This window comes from Quercus suber, unplaced genomic scaffold (genome assembly GCF_002906115.3).
Source record: "Quercus suber isolate HL8 unplaced genomic scaffold, Cork oak 2.0 scaffold_127, whole genome shotgun sequence".
Lineage (NCBI taxonomy): Eukaryota > Viridiplantae > Streptophyta > Magnoliopsida > Fagales > Fagaceae > Quercus > Quercus suber.
This window is the reverse complement of record NW_027069590.1, coordinates 1,163,199-1,179,741: the sequence shown is the minus strand read 5'-3', so window position 1 is coordinate 1,179,741 and position 16,543 is coordinate 1,163,199. Positions and strand designations below refer to the sequence as shown.

General features: G+C 32.0%; 1 protein-coding gene and 1 non-coding gene across 2 annotated transcripts; one reads left to right on the top strand and one right to left on the bottom strand.

The window, feature by feature from the left end:
• Positions 1-3,690: 3,690 nt before the first annotated feature.
• On the top strand, positions 3,691-12,287 carry LOC111988689 (glucomannan 4-beta-mannosyltransferase 9). Its single transcript, XM_065776080.1, has 9 exons — positions 3,691-4,679; positions 5,519-5,617; positions 6,178-6,430; positions 8,577-8,687; positions 8,764-8,900; positions 10,252-10,365; positions 10,540-10,739; positions 11,052-11,246; positions 11,980-12,287. The coding sequence occupies exons 1-9, from the start codon at positions 4,350-4,352 to the stop codon at positions 12,140-12,142; spliced, it is 1,602 nt and encodes a 533-aa protein (XP_065632152.1). The 5' UTR covers positions 3,691-4,349; the 3' UTR covers positions 12,143-12,287.
• A 2,491-nt stretch (positions 12,288-14,778) lies between these two features.
• On the bottom strand, positions 14,779-14,861 carry TRNAL-UAA (transfer RNA leucine (anticodon UAA)). The gene has a single exon. It is a non-coding gene; the product is annotated as a tRNA-Leu (tRNA).
• Positions 14,862-16,543: the final 1,682 nt, after the last annotated feature.

Sequence of the window (16,543 nt, the reverse complement as noted above, 5' to 3'; positions counted from 1 at the left end):
AGTAGAGACAAATAATCATATTTCCAAATCTATTGAATCCGACTCTTGCAATTTTGCATTAAACTTAGCTCATATGCAATGTAAAGAAAATTGAAAAGTTATCCATTAAATCTATGTAAAGCATTTAAAGTAATAAAGGCAATATAGTTGTTTGGCTAACTTAAAACATCAGCCCATTGTTTGGAATACAATAAGAAGAAGTTAGGGCATGTTTAGTAGATTGTAATAGGCACTATAATATAATAATTATTCATATGATTTAATTATTCTTCAGGGCACATTTGACACAATAAATGTCGATTACATTAGGAATAGTAATCTCTATTACTGGGAATAGAAGACATCGTAATGGAATAACTATTGTTATCCATAAGTTTTGTAGTTACATATAGAAAGTTTGTAAAAGATAATGTATAAGGAAATTTTATATTTTTGGAAATATATTAATTTAAAGTCTATTATATGTACACTAAGGAATAGTTATAACATACATCTATTCTTCAATTAAAAGAAGAGTAACGCTACAGACACAAATTATTTTACAACATTTTTACAAACTGCTGATGTGACTTTAGTATTTTCCAAATATTTATAGTAAGTAAAAATGTGATGTTAGTGATAGACCTATATTAGAACTAATAAGAATTTGCTATATCAGCAGTTTGTAAAAATGTTGTAAAATAGTTTGTGCATGTAGTATTACTCTTAAAAGAATAGTTATTCCTATGTAATAACTAATCTATTTAATAAGAGATGGATTCAAATTGCACATTTTTTAAACCATTGGATTTAAGTAAATCAAACAGTCAAAAAAAGACTCTCATTAATGTTAATATTCTAATTAGGATCTCATTAATTATCCCTCATTAATTATATTTTATAACTATCTCTAAAAACACAAAAAAGGTGTTATATTTGACTCTCTCTCTCTCTCTCTCTACATTTCTCTCTCTATCTCTTTCTCCTTCACTGTTGTTCCACCTCCATTGATAGATTGCCAGTAGAAGAAGAAAAAAAATTAAATAAAAAATAACTATGGAACACTGACATTGGAGGTTTGTGAGAAGGAAAACAAAAATGAAAATCATTTTGTTCAATTTACAGTCACTTCTTAGATGTTTTTGATGAAGATCATTTTATTAATGTTCTGGCTAATGATGTAAGAGTTGTAAAATAGCTTCCTAAGGAATTGGCTACTGCATCTAAATCAAAGAAAGAGTTCAGAAGCTGGTCTAGTGTAGAATACTATGAGGAGTTGGTTAAATCATCAGGTATGTTTATTTGACTGCTTCTGGTCCATGCATTTATTGTTTTTCTTTTTCGAAATTCAGCATCTTATTATTTACCTATCTCTTCAGTTCTTTCCCCTTTAATGCTATCTTATTATATTATATTTCTTTTCAAATTATTCAAGCTTCCAAATCTAATTCTCACTTAGCAAATAACTATTTACCTCTAGACATTCAGAAACTGCGCTGCCGTGCCTGTTTTGAAGCCCTTCGTTTTGCACCTCGAATTGAAGCAATGGGAAAAGTAATTTCTCCGAAATGCTCATCTGATTTTTGGTGTGGTATGGCTTTATCTCCACTATATCCTATGCAATGACCATTATACACACACACACACACACATATATATATTTTTTTATCTATGATGTAGTTGTTGGTTGATTGGATGAGATCCTGTGTCCTATGCAATGACCATTCCACCGTTGTTCCAAAATGATTTTCATTTTTGTTTTCCTTCTCACAAACCTCCAATGTCAATATTCCGCAATTATTTTTTTATTTTTTATTTTTCCTTCTTCTGCCGACAATCTAACCATGGAGGTGGAACAACAGTGGAAGAGAAAAAGATAAAGAGAGAGTTAAATATAACACTTTTTTTTTGGTTTAGAGATATATATAAAATATAATAAATGAGGGATAATTAATGAGATCCTAATCAGAATATTAGCATTAACGAGGGTTTTTTTATTTTTATTTTATTGTTGGATCTACTTAAATCCAATGGTTTAAAATATGTGTAACTCTAAAGAGTTATACCAAGTGTAACTTGAACCTATCTCATGTAATAAATATGCTATTACACATGAATAACTATTCTTTTACAGAAGTTATTACCGCATCCCAAATATACCAGATATACCCTTAGTTTGGTTATATTTTTTATTATAGGGAATAGTCATTTATTATGAATATCTATTCTTCAAAATGAGAAATAACTATTCATCTTTAAAATAGATATAATAGTTATTTATTAGTAGGTGCAATAATTTCAAATAAACAAATTTTCCATAAACACGTAACAAGTATAAAAATATAAATAAAAAAAATCATTAAAATTAACTCATCTCTCTCTCAAATTAAAAAAAGAAAAAGAAAAATTATTTTTAAGGATATATATATATATATATTAGTTCATGTTTTTAAGAAAATATAATTGTATGAATAAGATATTTCCTAAAATAAATCTTAAATTATATTTTAATGTTACAACTCACAATCAAACTTATGAATATATTTAGTTATTCCATTACAACATATTTTATTTTCAGTAATAAAGATTACAATTATTGTCGTAATCCTCATTCAATATACCAAATATGCCCTTAATGTAGAAGGCTAAATGTAAAACTGCTCTAATAAAGTGTCACATGGCAAACCCCATACTCTCTTACATAAGATTTTTGCTTTTATTATATATATATATATATATATATATTATTGATTAATTGATTAGGAAGTGATTAAAAAGTCAACCATTTCGCATTTAACCATAATTATGAATACACATTAAAATTCATGACACACTACATTTTATTAACTTCTTTCTTTTTAAAAGTTTTAAAGGTTTAGACACCAGACATCAGCTACATTGTACACACTATACCATTTTTTTCCATGATACACGACATTGTATGTCTCCATTGAAATTATTTAAAAAATGGAGATGTACTTACTATCACTCTTTTTTTTTAAATCACTCTTTTTTTAAAAAAAAAATCGAAGGTTAAATATCACTCTTTTTTTTTTTTTTTGGAAGTATCCCTACTGGCCTCACTTTCAAGTTGTTCATACTTACTATTACAAACAAGTGAATAAGACTAAAGATTTCTTTTTTAGGAAGAGAAAGACTAACCGATCAGTTGATGTAAGAATGCCGATTTTTTTAAAACCCACTCCAAAGGCAGTCAAAGACCATTGTAACTTGAGAAGATTAGTCATAAAACAATGGTTGAACCAGTAATCATCTCTCTTCCAAGAAGATTATTTTCAAAAATATAAAAATAAAAATGTTTCTCTACAATGACCCATAACCTTCCTCTCTTTTATCAATCTTAATTATGAAATTATCTAAACTTGTTATAATGTAGATGGAACAATAGAAAATGATTTGTAGAAATTTATTACCTCATTTTTATTTATTTTTATTTTTTTAAATTTTTCGTATATTAAAATTTAGGTTAAACACCAACCTGAAAGGTTAGTCTGTTTTGGAGGTGCACAAAAATTCAACAACCTAATGAGCTTAAATTAAGCTAATGCCAGCTTTGCATCTCATCAAGACTGAAAATGATAGCTAAACTAGTTTGTGCATAGTTGTATAATTGTGTAAACGTCCCAACTATTCAATTATAAACATCCAAGTTTAAAAAACTCTGCGTGAATTTGACAGTCATTGCTTGGTTTCGGATCCAAAGTCTCTATCTTTTTTGACCAAGCACTTTGCTTTGTAGTTTCTTCTATATATATTTTACAAACACTAACTTTGAGCTTCACCACTGACTCTATCTCTCTCTAGAAATTGAATAGCAGGCATAAAAGAGAGGCACCCAGATACCAGAAGCTAGCTACAAGTTTAACCAAAGCCTGCCTTTCTCTCTTTTCTCTCTGCAGAAACAGAGAGAAGATAGAAGAGAAGAGAGTCCTCTTTGGTGTCACCTTTTTCTTTGTGGTACGCAATACCTTGCTTTGAGTGTATTTTTAAATTGGATATAGCTAGCTTCTCTCTCTGCTCTGCTGTGATCATAGAGACAGTGGGTCTGCTCCTTGAGTAGAAATGATATGATCGAGTCCAATCAGAATCCATTTCTTACCCACATTGCCTTGGCGTAACTCAGAAGCAAAAATCACAGCAATTCACCCAAAATAAAGTAAAAGCTTGCTAGCTCATATAAAATAGTAGTAAAACATTCGTGTTCTTTTCGCAAAGCTACACACACACACACTGACACACACACAGCCCTTTATAACCCAAGCATACACTGATATACACACATATATATTCACATATATTGCAAGCTTTCATTGCCCATAACCTCATCACTCACAAAGAAGTAGGCTAATATGGAGAGGCTCTCAACCACGACCATGCTCCCCGACACGTTCCAAGGTACTCGTGATGACATTGCAGGACAACTTGGATTGATTTGGCAACAAACCAAAGCACCATTGGTTGTACCACTGTTGAAATTGCTGGTGGTTGTGTGCTTGGTCATGTCATTAATGCTCTTCATGGAGCGAGTGTACATGGGCATTGTCATAGTTTTTATCAAGTTGTTTGGTCGAAAGCCAGAGAAGAGTTACAAATGCGAGTCTATGAGGGACGATTTGGAGCTTGGTCATTCAGCTTACCCCATGGTTCTAGTGCAAATCCCCATGTACAACGAGAAAGAGGTAAGACCATTTGGATTTCACTCCTATCAACATTTAATCAAAATTTATTAACATGACTCTATGATAGAGTTATTATATTGATTATGTGACAAAGTTTAAACCACTCACAAATATAATATACATACACACAGCTTTTAATCATTTTAGCTCTAATGATTGATTTATTAATTTATAAGTTTTTCTCTCTATATCTTCCTTTAAAAATTAAATTATTTAAAAATGTGGTGTAAAACATAAGTTTTACTTCCTCTAATGCTAACATGTCACTTTATCTTATCACACATAAAAAAAAATAAGCATAATCATACTCGATCAATTCTAATATATATTTGAAAATCCAACCAAATTAAAAGTTTATTATGATCTTATTAGGTGTAGTGGGATGTATTGAGTTCTAAGTAAAAAGATAAAGTAATAATCTTTTATTAGATAATGTAAAACATGGGTTTTACACTTCATCTTTATCAAATTCAAACTTCTTACTTTATAATACAATGAAATTTGCTTAGAACATGTCTAGTCATGCGTTATCAATCATAAAAGAATTTAAGAGCTTCAAAAACTAATTTTTCAAAAAATGGGGAAAAAGTATTTTAAGGGATCCTTAAAATTATCAAAAGTTGAAGCTTTTAGGAAAAAGTTGTTCAATTATTATTCATACTTTACAAATTTATAACTTTAAAGTATTGTTCATTGTGATTTACCAAAATATTCAAAATATTAAAGAGTTTTCCACATAAAAATTCAATATAAAAAAACTCTATGGTTACAAGCTTTGTTTTCTACTGCAATATAACATGGACACTTAATCTTTCATGTGACTGCTCTATGCTACGCAGGTGTATCAGCTATCCATTGGAGCTGCATGTGGGCTTTCATGGCCGTCTGATCGGATAATAATTCAAGTTCTTGATGATTCAACTGACCCAGCTATCAAGGTTCTTGTTTCAATCCTATCTCATCTCAAACACGAATTAGATACATGTTTGAAATTGGTTATGTGCCGACATCATGGTCCATTGAATTATATATACATTTATTTATTTGAGCTTTCATTTACTTAAAATAATATACTATTTTTTTTATAAGCAAATAATAAAATATTTCAAAGCAGTTGTTCTTTTTGTCCCATATATAATTTGGATTTCGAAGCAGGTTCCTAGGATTTACCAACTTTGTCCAAGTCTTTCTGTAAAAAATATTAAAATTAACCCAACCAACAACCATAAGTCACACCCAAAAATAAAAATTCTTTGTAAGAAAATAACACCCTACCTACTTTGATGATAGAGTTCCAAAAGTTTATTTTTGGATAGTTTCCTTATTTGTTACAGTCAAATAGAGATATTATCCTATATGACCACGAGCACCATTACCAATTTACCATTCACCAACATGAAATAGTTCAGTTCATAATTCCATAAACAAAATCTACATTTTTTTTTTTTAATGTGGGTCTGTGTGATTCATGGTCTAATAAACAAAAGTGCAACAACAGGAACTGGTGGAAATCGAATGCCAAAGATGGGCAAGCAAAGGCATAAACATAAAGTACGAGATTAGAGACAACAGGAATGGGTACAAAGCAGGTGCTCTCAAAGAAGGCATGAAACACAGCTACGTCAAACTATGTGACTATGTGGCAATCCTTGATGCTGATTTCCAACCTGAGCCTGATTTTCTATGGCGCACCATACCTTTTCTTGTTCACAACCCTGAAATTGCTCTTGTCCAAGCTCGCTGGAAATTTGGTATGTGGCAGCCTTTACTAAATGTAACACCTTTGCTACTAAACTTGGTTCAAGCTCCTTTTTTTAATGACTGAGTTTATAATCTAGAATAAAGGGCCAACCAAGATAGAAAATGACATATAAAAATAAAAAACTTGGTTGCCATGACATGTTAAAGCTTACTATAAAAATAAAAAACTTAAACTGACATGTCATGATTTGATTAGTATCACTTCAAAATATAAATTATATAATACATAAGTGTTTAAATTAATTATAGTGATTGGTAACACATTGGTTTTTAAAGATTATGTCTGAAATTTTATAGCATCCTTAGCATCAATCTATATTAAATCATGTAAAAGAGAATGTCTTGTTCTAGTTCTGAAGAATTGTCACATATAGTGGACATGATTTAGCTATTTTTTTGCCAAGAGTCTTGCAGCTTAATAGCATTGCTTGTTCTCATATATAAGGAAAACTAGGATTCAAATCACCCACCCCCAGTTGTTGTCTATCAAATTATCATTATAAAAAAAATTAATAATAAAATTAAAAAATTAATTAATTAATTTAAAAAAATAAAAATAAAAAATAAAAAACAGAACCTACAATAACAGAACCTACATTTTTGGGGGGGGAAAAAAAGAAATATAGGCACACATATGCATACTGCATACACATGTTTATCATGTATATGTATGAGTAAAGGTGCTAGATTTGATGGCAGGTCTGTCATTTGCAGAAATTCTGACTTCTGTGAAGTTTTTTAAGTTTTTGTCTTGATCTGTAAAAGTAGTGTTAATGGATTTTCTTAGTCATTGAATGGAAAATGATCCTCTTCCCAGTCTTCTATTGAAAATCCCTCCAGGGCACATTTCACAGGGTGCATAAAATAAGTTCCTACATGTATCTCTTTTGTCAAATAAAAGCAATTTCGTGCTTCTTTTTTAATACTAATTTGACTAGAAAAGAGCTCCTTTCATTTGGTTTTCATGAATGGTAGTTTTTCTCTCTGAGCATGCAACCTAGCATCAACAGAAAGGATGACTGCCAAAAAAAAAAAGTATGAATCTTGAGCATATTAGCTTGGACAATACTTAGTAAAGATCTTGTCATGAAATCTGCATATATCAATTTGGTGCAAGCCTGAATATGACCTTTGTATATTGATTATCATTAGAAGATATTAGGCAAGCTCATTAAGTCGAACTCAAGTTAATTGGCAGGGCTTCCATTTCAACTTTATACTTTGTGCAGAACAATTTCTATAATTAAAATACAAGAGAAAAAAATAATAATAATAAATAAAAAATAAATAAATAACAGAACCTACATTTTTGGGGGGGGAAAAAAAGAAATATAGGCACACATATGCATACTGCATACACATGTTTATCATGTATATGTATGAGTAAAGGTGCTAGATTTGATGGCAGGTCTGTCAAGTGCTAGAAATTTCTGACTTTCTGTGAAGTTTTTTGGAGAAACCTAAGTTTTTGTCTTGATCTGTAAAAGTAGTGTTAATGGATTTTATTAGTCATTGAATGGAAAATGATCCTCTTCCCAGTCTTCTATTGAAAATCCCTCCAGGGCACATTTCACAGGGTGCATAAAATAAGTTCCTACATGTATCTCTTTTGTCAAATAAAAGCAATTTCGTGCTTCTTTTTTAATACTAATTTGACTAGAAAAGAGCTCCTTTCATTTGGTTTTCATGAATGGTAGTTTTTCTCTCTGAGCATGCAACCTAGCATCAACAGAAAGGATGACTCTGCCAAAAAAAAAAAGTATGAATCTTGAGCATATGAGCTTGGACAATACTTAGTAAAGATCTTGTCATGAAATCTGCATATATCAATTTGATGCAAGCCTGAATATGACCTTTGTATATTGATTATCATTAGAAGATATTAGGCAAGCTCATTAAGTCGAACTCAAGTTAATTGGCAGGGCTTCCATTTCAACTTTATACTTTGTGCAGAACAATTTCTATAATTAAAATACAAGAGAAAAATATCTTTCTTTTTTTTAGTACAAGAGAAAAGCACTTGCTATGTAGCAAAAAGTCTGAATAGTATAGAGTCATTATACACTATAGAATGACTGGAAAGGTAATTACCAAAGAAGAGGAGGAGTAATGGTACTTTATTGGATGTTATTGCAGTTAATGCTGACGAATGCTTAATGACAAGGATGCAAGAGATGTCACTGGATTACCATTTCACAGTGGAGCAAGAAGTGGGATCTGCAACTTACAACTTCTTTGGTTTCAATGGTAAGCAATATTCTCAAAAAGGGCCAATAGTTTTAGTACAAAATCCAATCATATGACAGTACAGAATTCAATGCAGGGACAGCCGGTGTATGGAGAATTTCAGCAATCAATGAGGCTGGAGGATGGAAGGACCGCACCACAGTAGAGGATATGGATTTGGCAGTCAGAGCAAGTCTCAAAGGCTGGAAATTTGTATATGTTGGTGACATCAAGGTATTAACAACAAAACCAGTAGAACTAGGTATAATTTGATAAAGTAAATTGTTGTCTAGTGAAGTATTCATTATTCTCCAGTGGGATTTTCATTAAACATTTCAGGGAGATCTTTATTTAAATGGATTACTATACTACTACCCTTGTTGGCTGTCTATCCTCTTACAATTGGCCTCCCTTAGACCTTTTCCCCCCTTTTTATTGATCTTACACACTCACACCTAGTAGGCTTGAACCCATGACTTCACCTCCCCTTGCTTCTACAAGGGGCGGAGATGCCATTTGAGCTTAGAGCTTATTGCCCTTCTCTTAGACCATTTCTTGCACCCACCTACTAGCACACTGTCTAGTGTCTACAGCTTATGGCTGAAAAAGAAAAGTGGAAAAAAATACTTGAGCTAGATAGACAAAAGCATCTTTCTTAATATCACAGTTGTCTCACAATGTCATAAATTTTGTAATTGAAACCTTTGCACTTAGTTTCTACTTCTCTAATTGTATGCAGCCTGTTTTGGCTATATCTGTTATTATTTAATAAAAGGATCAATATCCATTTGTGTAATTGCTTAGAATACATATAACTTCCCAAATATTGAAAGGTAAATTACAGAACTAAATCTCTAGAATAGAATATTCATTATGTATAAAGAGGCTAATATCATCTTTGGATTAAATTTAATAGTAATTATGATCAGTAATAACTTCTGTTATCGACCTCTAGATTTAATTATTAAAATTACACCTTCCACCCAGTCCTTTGTTTGTCTCCTTAGGAAAAAGGGGAATATGTGGTGAATAAACAGTTAAACACAGTATTTGGGATGCAATGCAAACTTCCTGACATCCTAATTAGCCCTTTTCAACTTTCAGGATAACCCCATTGGATGAGATTCTCTCACATATTCCTGATATTTTTGTTTAAATTCTCACAAAGAATCGTGATGTTGAACCAGCTTACAAAGAATAACTCTTACTAGACAACAGAATGATTTCTAATGAAACTGTACACAACACTTTTCTCAGAACTTGTATAATGTACCACTGTAATTACCTAGATATGCTATTTTCCCCACCCTCACGGGTAAAGTGTCTCGTGAGAAGAGATGTCCATGCAAATAAAATTGTCTCAAAATATATTAATATGCATATTTGATTCTAATCATTTGAACTCATTCTACTAAGCAAACCCATTGGTCCATGTAAGCCTTCCTTAAATTCGAAAGTCTATATAATTTAAGAAGCAAGCACCATTTCCATAGAAGTGGGATGATTCTGGAATCGTCCTGTAATAAGTTTTTACTATGTTCCCTTTTCAAAGTTGATATAATTCTAATTTATTTATATATTTCAGGTGAAAAATGAATTACCTAGTACTTTCAAAGCCTTCCGTTATCAGCAGCACCGATGGTCTTGTGGCCCTGCTAATCTCTTCCGAAAAATGGCCATGGAGATTGTGAGAAACAAGGCATGTTTCTTCTTAGCTTCTCTTATATGTTTCTGCTCTGTCTAGAGTGATAATCAATAATGTAGAAACATAAGGCCAATTTGTACTTTTTCCTCCTCTTAATCCAATTTTTATATATATATATTTTTCTTTGTCTATGTCTCTACTCACTATTTATTTTATAATGCATTGCAGAGAGTCTCACTGTGGAAGAAGTTATACGTGATCTACAGCTTTTTCTTTGTTCGGAAGGTCATAGCCCATACTGTCACATTTTTCTTTTACTGTGTTGTTTTGCCAGCAACAGTCTTGGTTCCTGAGGTGGAAGTTCCCAAGTGGGGTTCTGTGTACATCCCATCTATAATTACTCTCCTCAATGCAGTTGGAACTCCAAGGTCTTTCTCTCCCCTTCAATATTCTCTCTTTTGGCAAGCAAGTTTTCATGATGTCCTGTTATAGATTGCATTGGTACTGGCCAGGCCTTCTGACCTGTCCAAATTCACCAATAGTGTGGTTCTTATGGGGTATGGATTGGCTGTCATTACTTTGCAGGATTGTGCTAAGTCCAAACCTGATTGAAATATTAATTTTCTAGCAATCCTGGAGAAACTACTAGCTTTATAAAAAGGATAATGCAATAATGCTTTCGTCTTAGTTTGACTTGTTATACTCATTTCTAATACCTTCAACTATATGTTATCTCACAGATCGTTCCACCTATTGATGTTCTGGATCCTCTTTGAGAATGTCATGTCTTTGCATCGAACTAAGGCAACACTTATAGGTCTGCTCGAGGCAGGGAGAGTAAATGAATGGGTTGTCACTGAGAAATTGGGAGATGCTCTCAAGATGAAATCAGGTGCAAAAGCTCCCAGGAAACCTCGATTCAGGGTTGGAGAAAGGTATTATTACTTGCATTGGGAATCATTGTTACAATGTGTACATTATGCAGTTACAATTGTCATAGCTTTTGAGCTGTGTCAAAAGGAGTCTTCAACGTAGCAATGGCATTGCAACACTTAATAAATAGAAGTAATCTTAATACTGTGAAATGACATGTTGCTTTTCAAATATATGAAAATAAATAAATAAATAAAGGGTAAGAGTAAATGATTAACTAAGCCCTTTGATCACATTTAAATTGGGGTCGGCTTTATGGGTCAGTTGATTATACACAATCCAATCCACATGTAAAAGTTAATGTAATATCTTATTTATGTATCCAAATAATAAGCTGAGCCCAATGTGGGGTATTCACTGTTCAGAAGAAAATCTATTTAGAGGAAAGTAAACATGTGCAGGTGAAACTGGAGCGCTAGTATATATACTTTGATGGTCAAACCGTGTTTTGTTTATGCAGAAAATAGTGGAAAGCAAAATGTAGTTGATATGTTTCTTATACTTGGAACTGGAACAGTTGTTCTAAAGCTCCAATACCTTCTTCATTTCCTCAATATGCTCTGCAATAAATACAGCATTAGGTTTCAAATTTTCAAAAATTGAGTTGATATTCCAGAAAAATGTGTCACCTTCATTTTTAATGTTTACCTAGACAATGTTATAAAAGAATTTAATGAACTGTATCTAGTATGAAAATTGAGAATCTGAAGTTTACATTTTTTGTTTCTTAAACAGGCTCCATCTGCTAGAGCTCGGTGTTGGGGCCTATCTCTTCTTCTGCGGGTGCTATGATCTCAACTTTGGAAAGAACCGTTACTTCATTTACCTCTTTCTCCAGTCCTTTGCCTTCTTCATTGCAGGGGTTGGTTATGTTGGTACCTTTGTCCCCAACTCTTAGTGGAACGTGATTGGCAAAAAATGATCTCAAGAATAGCATTCAACATCTCTTTTATTGTCACCAACAGAAGATGAAAATATGGTTCTTTTTGGAGATTCATTCATTCAGATAGTTCCCTTTTCTGTTCTTTAGATTTGTCAAAACAAACAAGAGAAAGGTATTATTACTTGCATTGGGAATCATTGTTACAATGTGTACATTATGCAGTTACAATTGTCATAGCTTTTGAGCTGTGTCAAAAGGAGTCTTCAACGTAGCAATGGCATTGCAACACTTAATAAATAGAAGTAATCTTAATACTGTGAAATGACATGTTGCTTTTCAAATATATGAAAATAAATAAATAAATAAAGGGTAAGAGTAAATGATTAACTAAGCCCTTTGATCACATTTAAATTGGGGTCGGCTTTATGGGTCAGTTGATTATACACAATCCAATCCACATGTAAAAGTTAATGTAATGTCTTATTTATGTATCCAAATAATAAGCTGAGCCCTATGTGGGGTATTCACTGTTCAGAAGAAAATCTATTTAGAGGAAAGTAAACATGTGCAGGTGAAACTGGAGCGCTAGTATATATACTTTGATGGTCAAACCGTGTTTTGTTTATGCAGAAAATAGTGGAAAGCAAAATGTAGTTGATATGTTTCTTATACTTGGAACTGGAACAGTTGTTCTAAAGCTCCAATACCTTCTTCATTTCCTCAATATGCTCTGCAATAAATACAGCATTAGGTTTCAAATTTTCAAAAATTGAGTTGATATTCCAGAAAAATGTGTCACCTTCATTTTTAATGTTTACCTAGACAATGTTATAAAAGAATTTAATGAACTGTATCTAGTATGAAAATTGAGAATCTGAAGTTTACATTTTTTGTTTCTTAAACAGGCTCCATCTGCTAGAGCTCGGTGTTGGGGCCTATCTCTTCTTCTGCGGGTGCTATGATCTCAACTTTGGAAAGAACCGTTACTTCATTTACCTCTTTCTCCAGTCCTTTGCCTTCTTCATTGCAGGGGTTGGTTATGTTGGTACCTTTGTCCCCAACTCTTAGTGGAACGTGATTGGCGAAAAATGATCTCAAGAATAGCATTCAACATCTCTTTTATTGTCACCAACAGAAGATGAAAATATGGTTCTTTTTGGAGATTCATTCATTCAGATAGTTCCCTTTTCTGTTCTTTAGATTTGTCAAAACAAACACTGGTCATTCTTTTCTTGTGTGAAATGATTCAATATAAATTATTTTCTTGTGAATATAGGCAACGAAAATATAGAGATTAAAATCAAGAGCGCAATATGTTGCAACAGGCAAGCATTGTTTAGATAGGGTTGCTTACATTTTGTAATAGTGACTTTGAGATTTTATTTGGGAATAAAGAAAAAGAGGATGCTGAAGTTGGAAACTGAAAGCTCGGATTTGTGTAAAACACAAGAGCTTGTTCAGATCCCCAATTAAAAGTTGTGCTAAAACACAAGAGTTTGTTCAAACCTCCAATTAAAAGTTATGGCTATATAGCTTTTACTTTTACTTATGCTAAGTGCGAAACAAGAATAAAATAGCGCAAATAACCAATATCACTAATTCTCCAGGCAGAGAGGTTCGCGGGTACCTCGCAGGTTGGCCCTACTCGCAAGACAGTTGCGAAATTGACAACCTAGCACGACTCTTCAGCTTCCAACATGTGCTTCTCACGTGGCATTTTTGCGGTTTACTCTTCTCACGAACTTCTTGCAAACAAGTCGCAAAACTGCACTGATTCTTCAATTCATGCTCAATTCTTCACCAACTTAATATTAATTAAACCCAATACAATAAAATCCCACAAAATACAATGAACAAAATTAATGCAATTACAACACTTTTTGTCATCAAATATAGCCAATAAAACATAGTTTTAAATCACAACTTTACAAAATCAAAAATATTAAGAATAATAATACGCAAAAAAAGATTAATTTTTTCCACTATGAGTCCCAAGCACCTTTTTTGTTTGAGTATCTTTGAATAATTCAGCTTGCGATATGGTTCAAAATTGGGTTAGTTCTTAGTTGTTGCAATGCTGGCCCTAATATCTTGTAATTAGATGAAGCTGGCTTGCATTATGGGTTCTTTTAGAATGGCTTATGCTTGGGTTTCTTAAGCTCATTGAGCTGCTCTTGGGCTTGATGAACTTACCCCTAGCTAAGTGTTAGTTTAGATACAAAACGCGTTTGCGTTTGTGAATGGGCTGCATTTTTTGTGTGGAGAGTGCACTATTTACGGGACCTACAAGTACAGATTTCATCAAATTTTTCTTTAAAACTAGGTCTCACGGCACTATTCACACATTTAAAAATTATTTTACTACAATGTTTTTAATTTTCGACAATAAACAGTATCCAAACATATAAGTTAAAAAATAAGCTTGTCTAAAAAAATTTATCAACTAGTGCCTAGTAGTAAATATACACTTATGGATCAAGTGGTATCAAAAGCTCATCCAAAAATATCCAATAACATTATAATGGATCATGCGGTATCATTTTGTTGAGGTAAAATAGGTAATCTGATAGAAATATATTAATTAATAATTATCCATTGATGTCCAAAAAAAACCATTAAAATTTAATGAAAAATGTAAAAGAAGAACAAAATGCTGGCTATGGGGTTCGAACCCATGCGCACTTATGTGCAGAAGATCTTAAGTCTTCCCCCTTAACCTCTCGGGCAAACCAGCTTCTCTGAACTCTAGCTGTACAGTTTATAATTTTAATATCAGTCCAATGTGTTTCTACTTCCATTTACCTCTAGGAAAGCGCACAGTTTTTTTTTTTTTTGGTAAATATTTTATAAAATTTGGCATAGTTTGCTGTTCTTTATTAAAAGAACTTTCTTCTCAAAAAAAAAAAAAAAAGAACTAAGATTTGAATGGATGGAACATTAATTTCATCGTGGGGGGTCAAAGCATGAACAAAAAATTTCAATATTTAGGTTGTGTGTGGATAATTTTTTTTTTGTCAACTTATTTTACTATTCAGCTTATTTTTGCTACAATTCATAAGCCTTACTGCACTTTTTGGTACTATTCACAGATCTCACTATACTATTTCAACTAACTTTTACCTTTATCTACAATACTTTTAATAAAAAAATTTCAATTTCAGTAAAATAAACGGATTCCAAACAGACCCTTAATAATTTTAAAAAAATACCAATAATTCAAAATTATGTTAATATATAAAAATCCAAATGAGCATATATTTAATATTAACAAAATGTAAATAAAATAAAATCTAAAAAATAATTTTTTTTCTTTATACATCTTCATTCAACCACATGCCAAAGAAGAACTTGAGTTAAAAATAAATAAATAAATAAATAAAAACACTTGAAAATCATATGACTGATTCTACATTAAATTTTGTTTTAATTGCCCTTCCAGTATACATAATTTAAGAGTTTGTTAAATAATCATTTTTCATTTAGTTTTGAACCCTAACTTTGACAAGATTTATAAGCAAAAATGTCAAATTTTATACTTCGACTTCCTCGTTATCTATAAATCCAAAAAAAAAAAAAAATGTATATATTATCTCTATTGTTTGTCCACTATTTTCCTAACTAAAATCTCTCTCTCTCTCTCTCTCTCTCTCTCTCTCTCTCTCCACACACAGACACACAAACAAAATTTTGAAATTACTAGGCTTAAGTTGATCAATATTATGTTCTATAAAAATTTCCAATATTCTTCTTATGTGCTGCGAAGTTAACAAAAATAAATAAAACAAATCATACACACAAAGTTTAGGTAGTGCTAGATAGTAGCAAAAACCCACCTCTCAAAAAGTTCCAACTTTTAATTTTTGGTAAGCAAACAACCAAAATGTCAAACAAATAGTCATTTGAATTTTATTTTATTTTAAAAAAAAAAAATTAAGAAGAAGAAGAAGAAAGCCAAACACACAGTTGTTTTAATTTTAAAATTTTAAAATTTGTAAGGGGGTCAAGTTTAGAGATGGTATTACAGGTATCTACCCTCTCACATAAAAGTGGATCCCACACAACTTGTGGGACCCAATCCTATGTGAGTGGCAATGTAGGACCCACTCTCATATGAGAGGATGAATATGTGTGTGTGCGTGTGTGAGTGATGCCCCATTTTGATTGATAGTGTATGTTGTATGGGTGTGTGATAAGTCTCACATTGGGTATTTATTAGGAAAATTTGAGTTTTATTAACAACTGCAATGAGCCTCAATTGTAACTAATTTTTAGGAGGTATAGTGCAGATGAATGGGCCCTAACAAGGACATTAGTGATTTAAGTGGAGAAGATTGTGATTCCCCAATTTAAATGATTGTGTGTGTTGTGTGAATCGAGCATTTACTGGTATAGCGAAAATGAGGCAAACATTTTTCC

Excerpts from the sequence above, each read along its gene's own strand:
- LOC111988689 (XM_065776080.1), top strand. The coding sequence starts at position 4,350 with ATGGAGAGGCTCTCAACCACGACCATGCTCCCCGACACGTTCCAAGGT. Across the intron at positions 4,680-5,518 it reads CCATGTACAACGAGAAAGAG|GTGTATCAGCTATCCATTGG; the intron begins GTAAGACCATTT and ends TATGCTACGCAG. Across the intron at positions 10,366-10,539 it reads TGGAGATTGTGAGAAACAAG|AGAGTCTCACTGTGGAAGAA; the intron begins GCATGTTTCTTC and ends AATGCATTGCAG.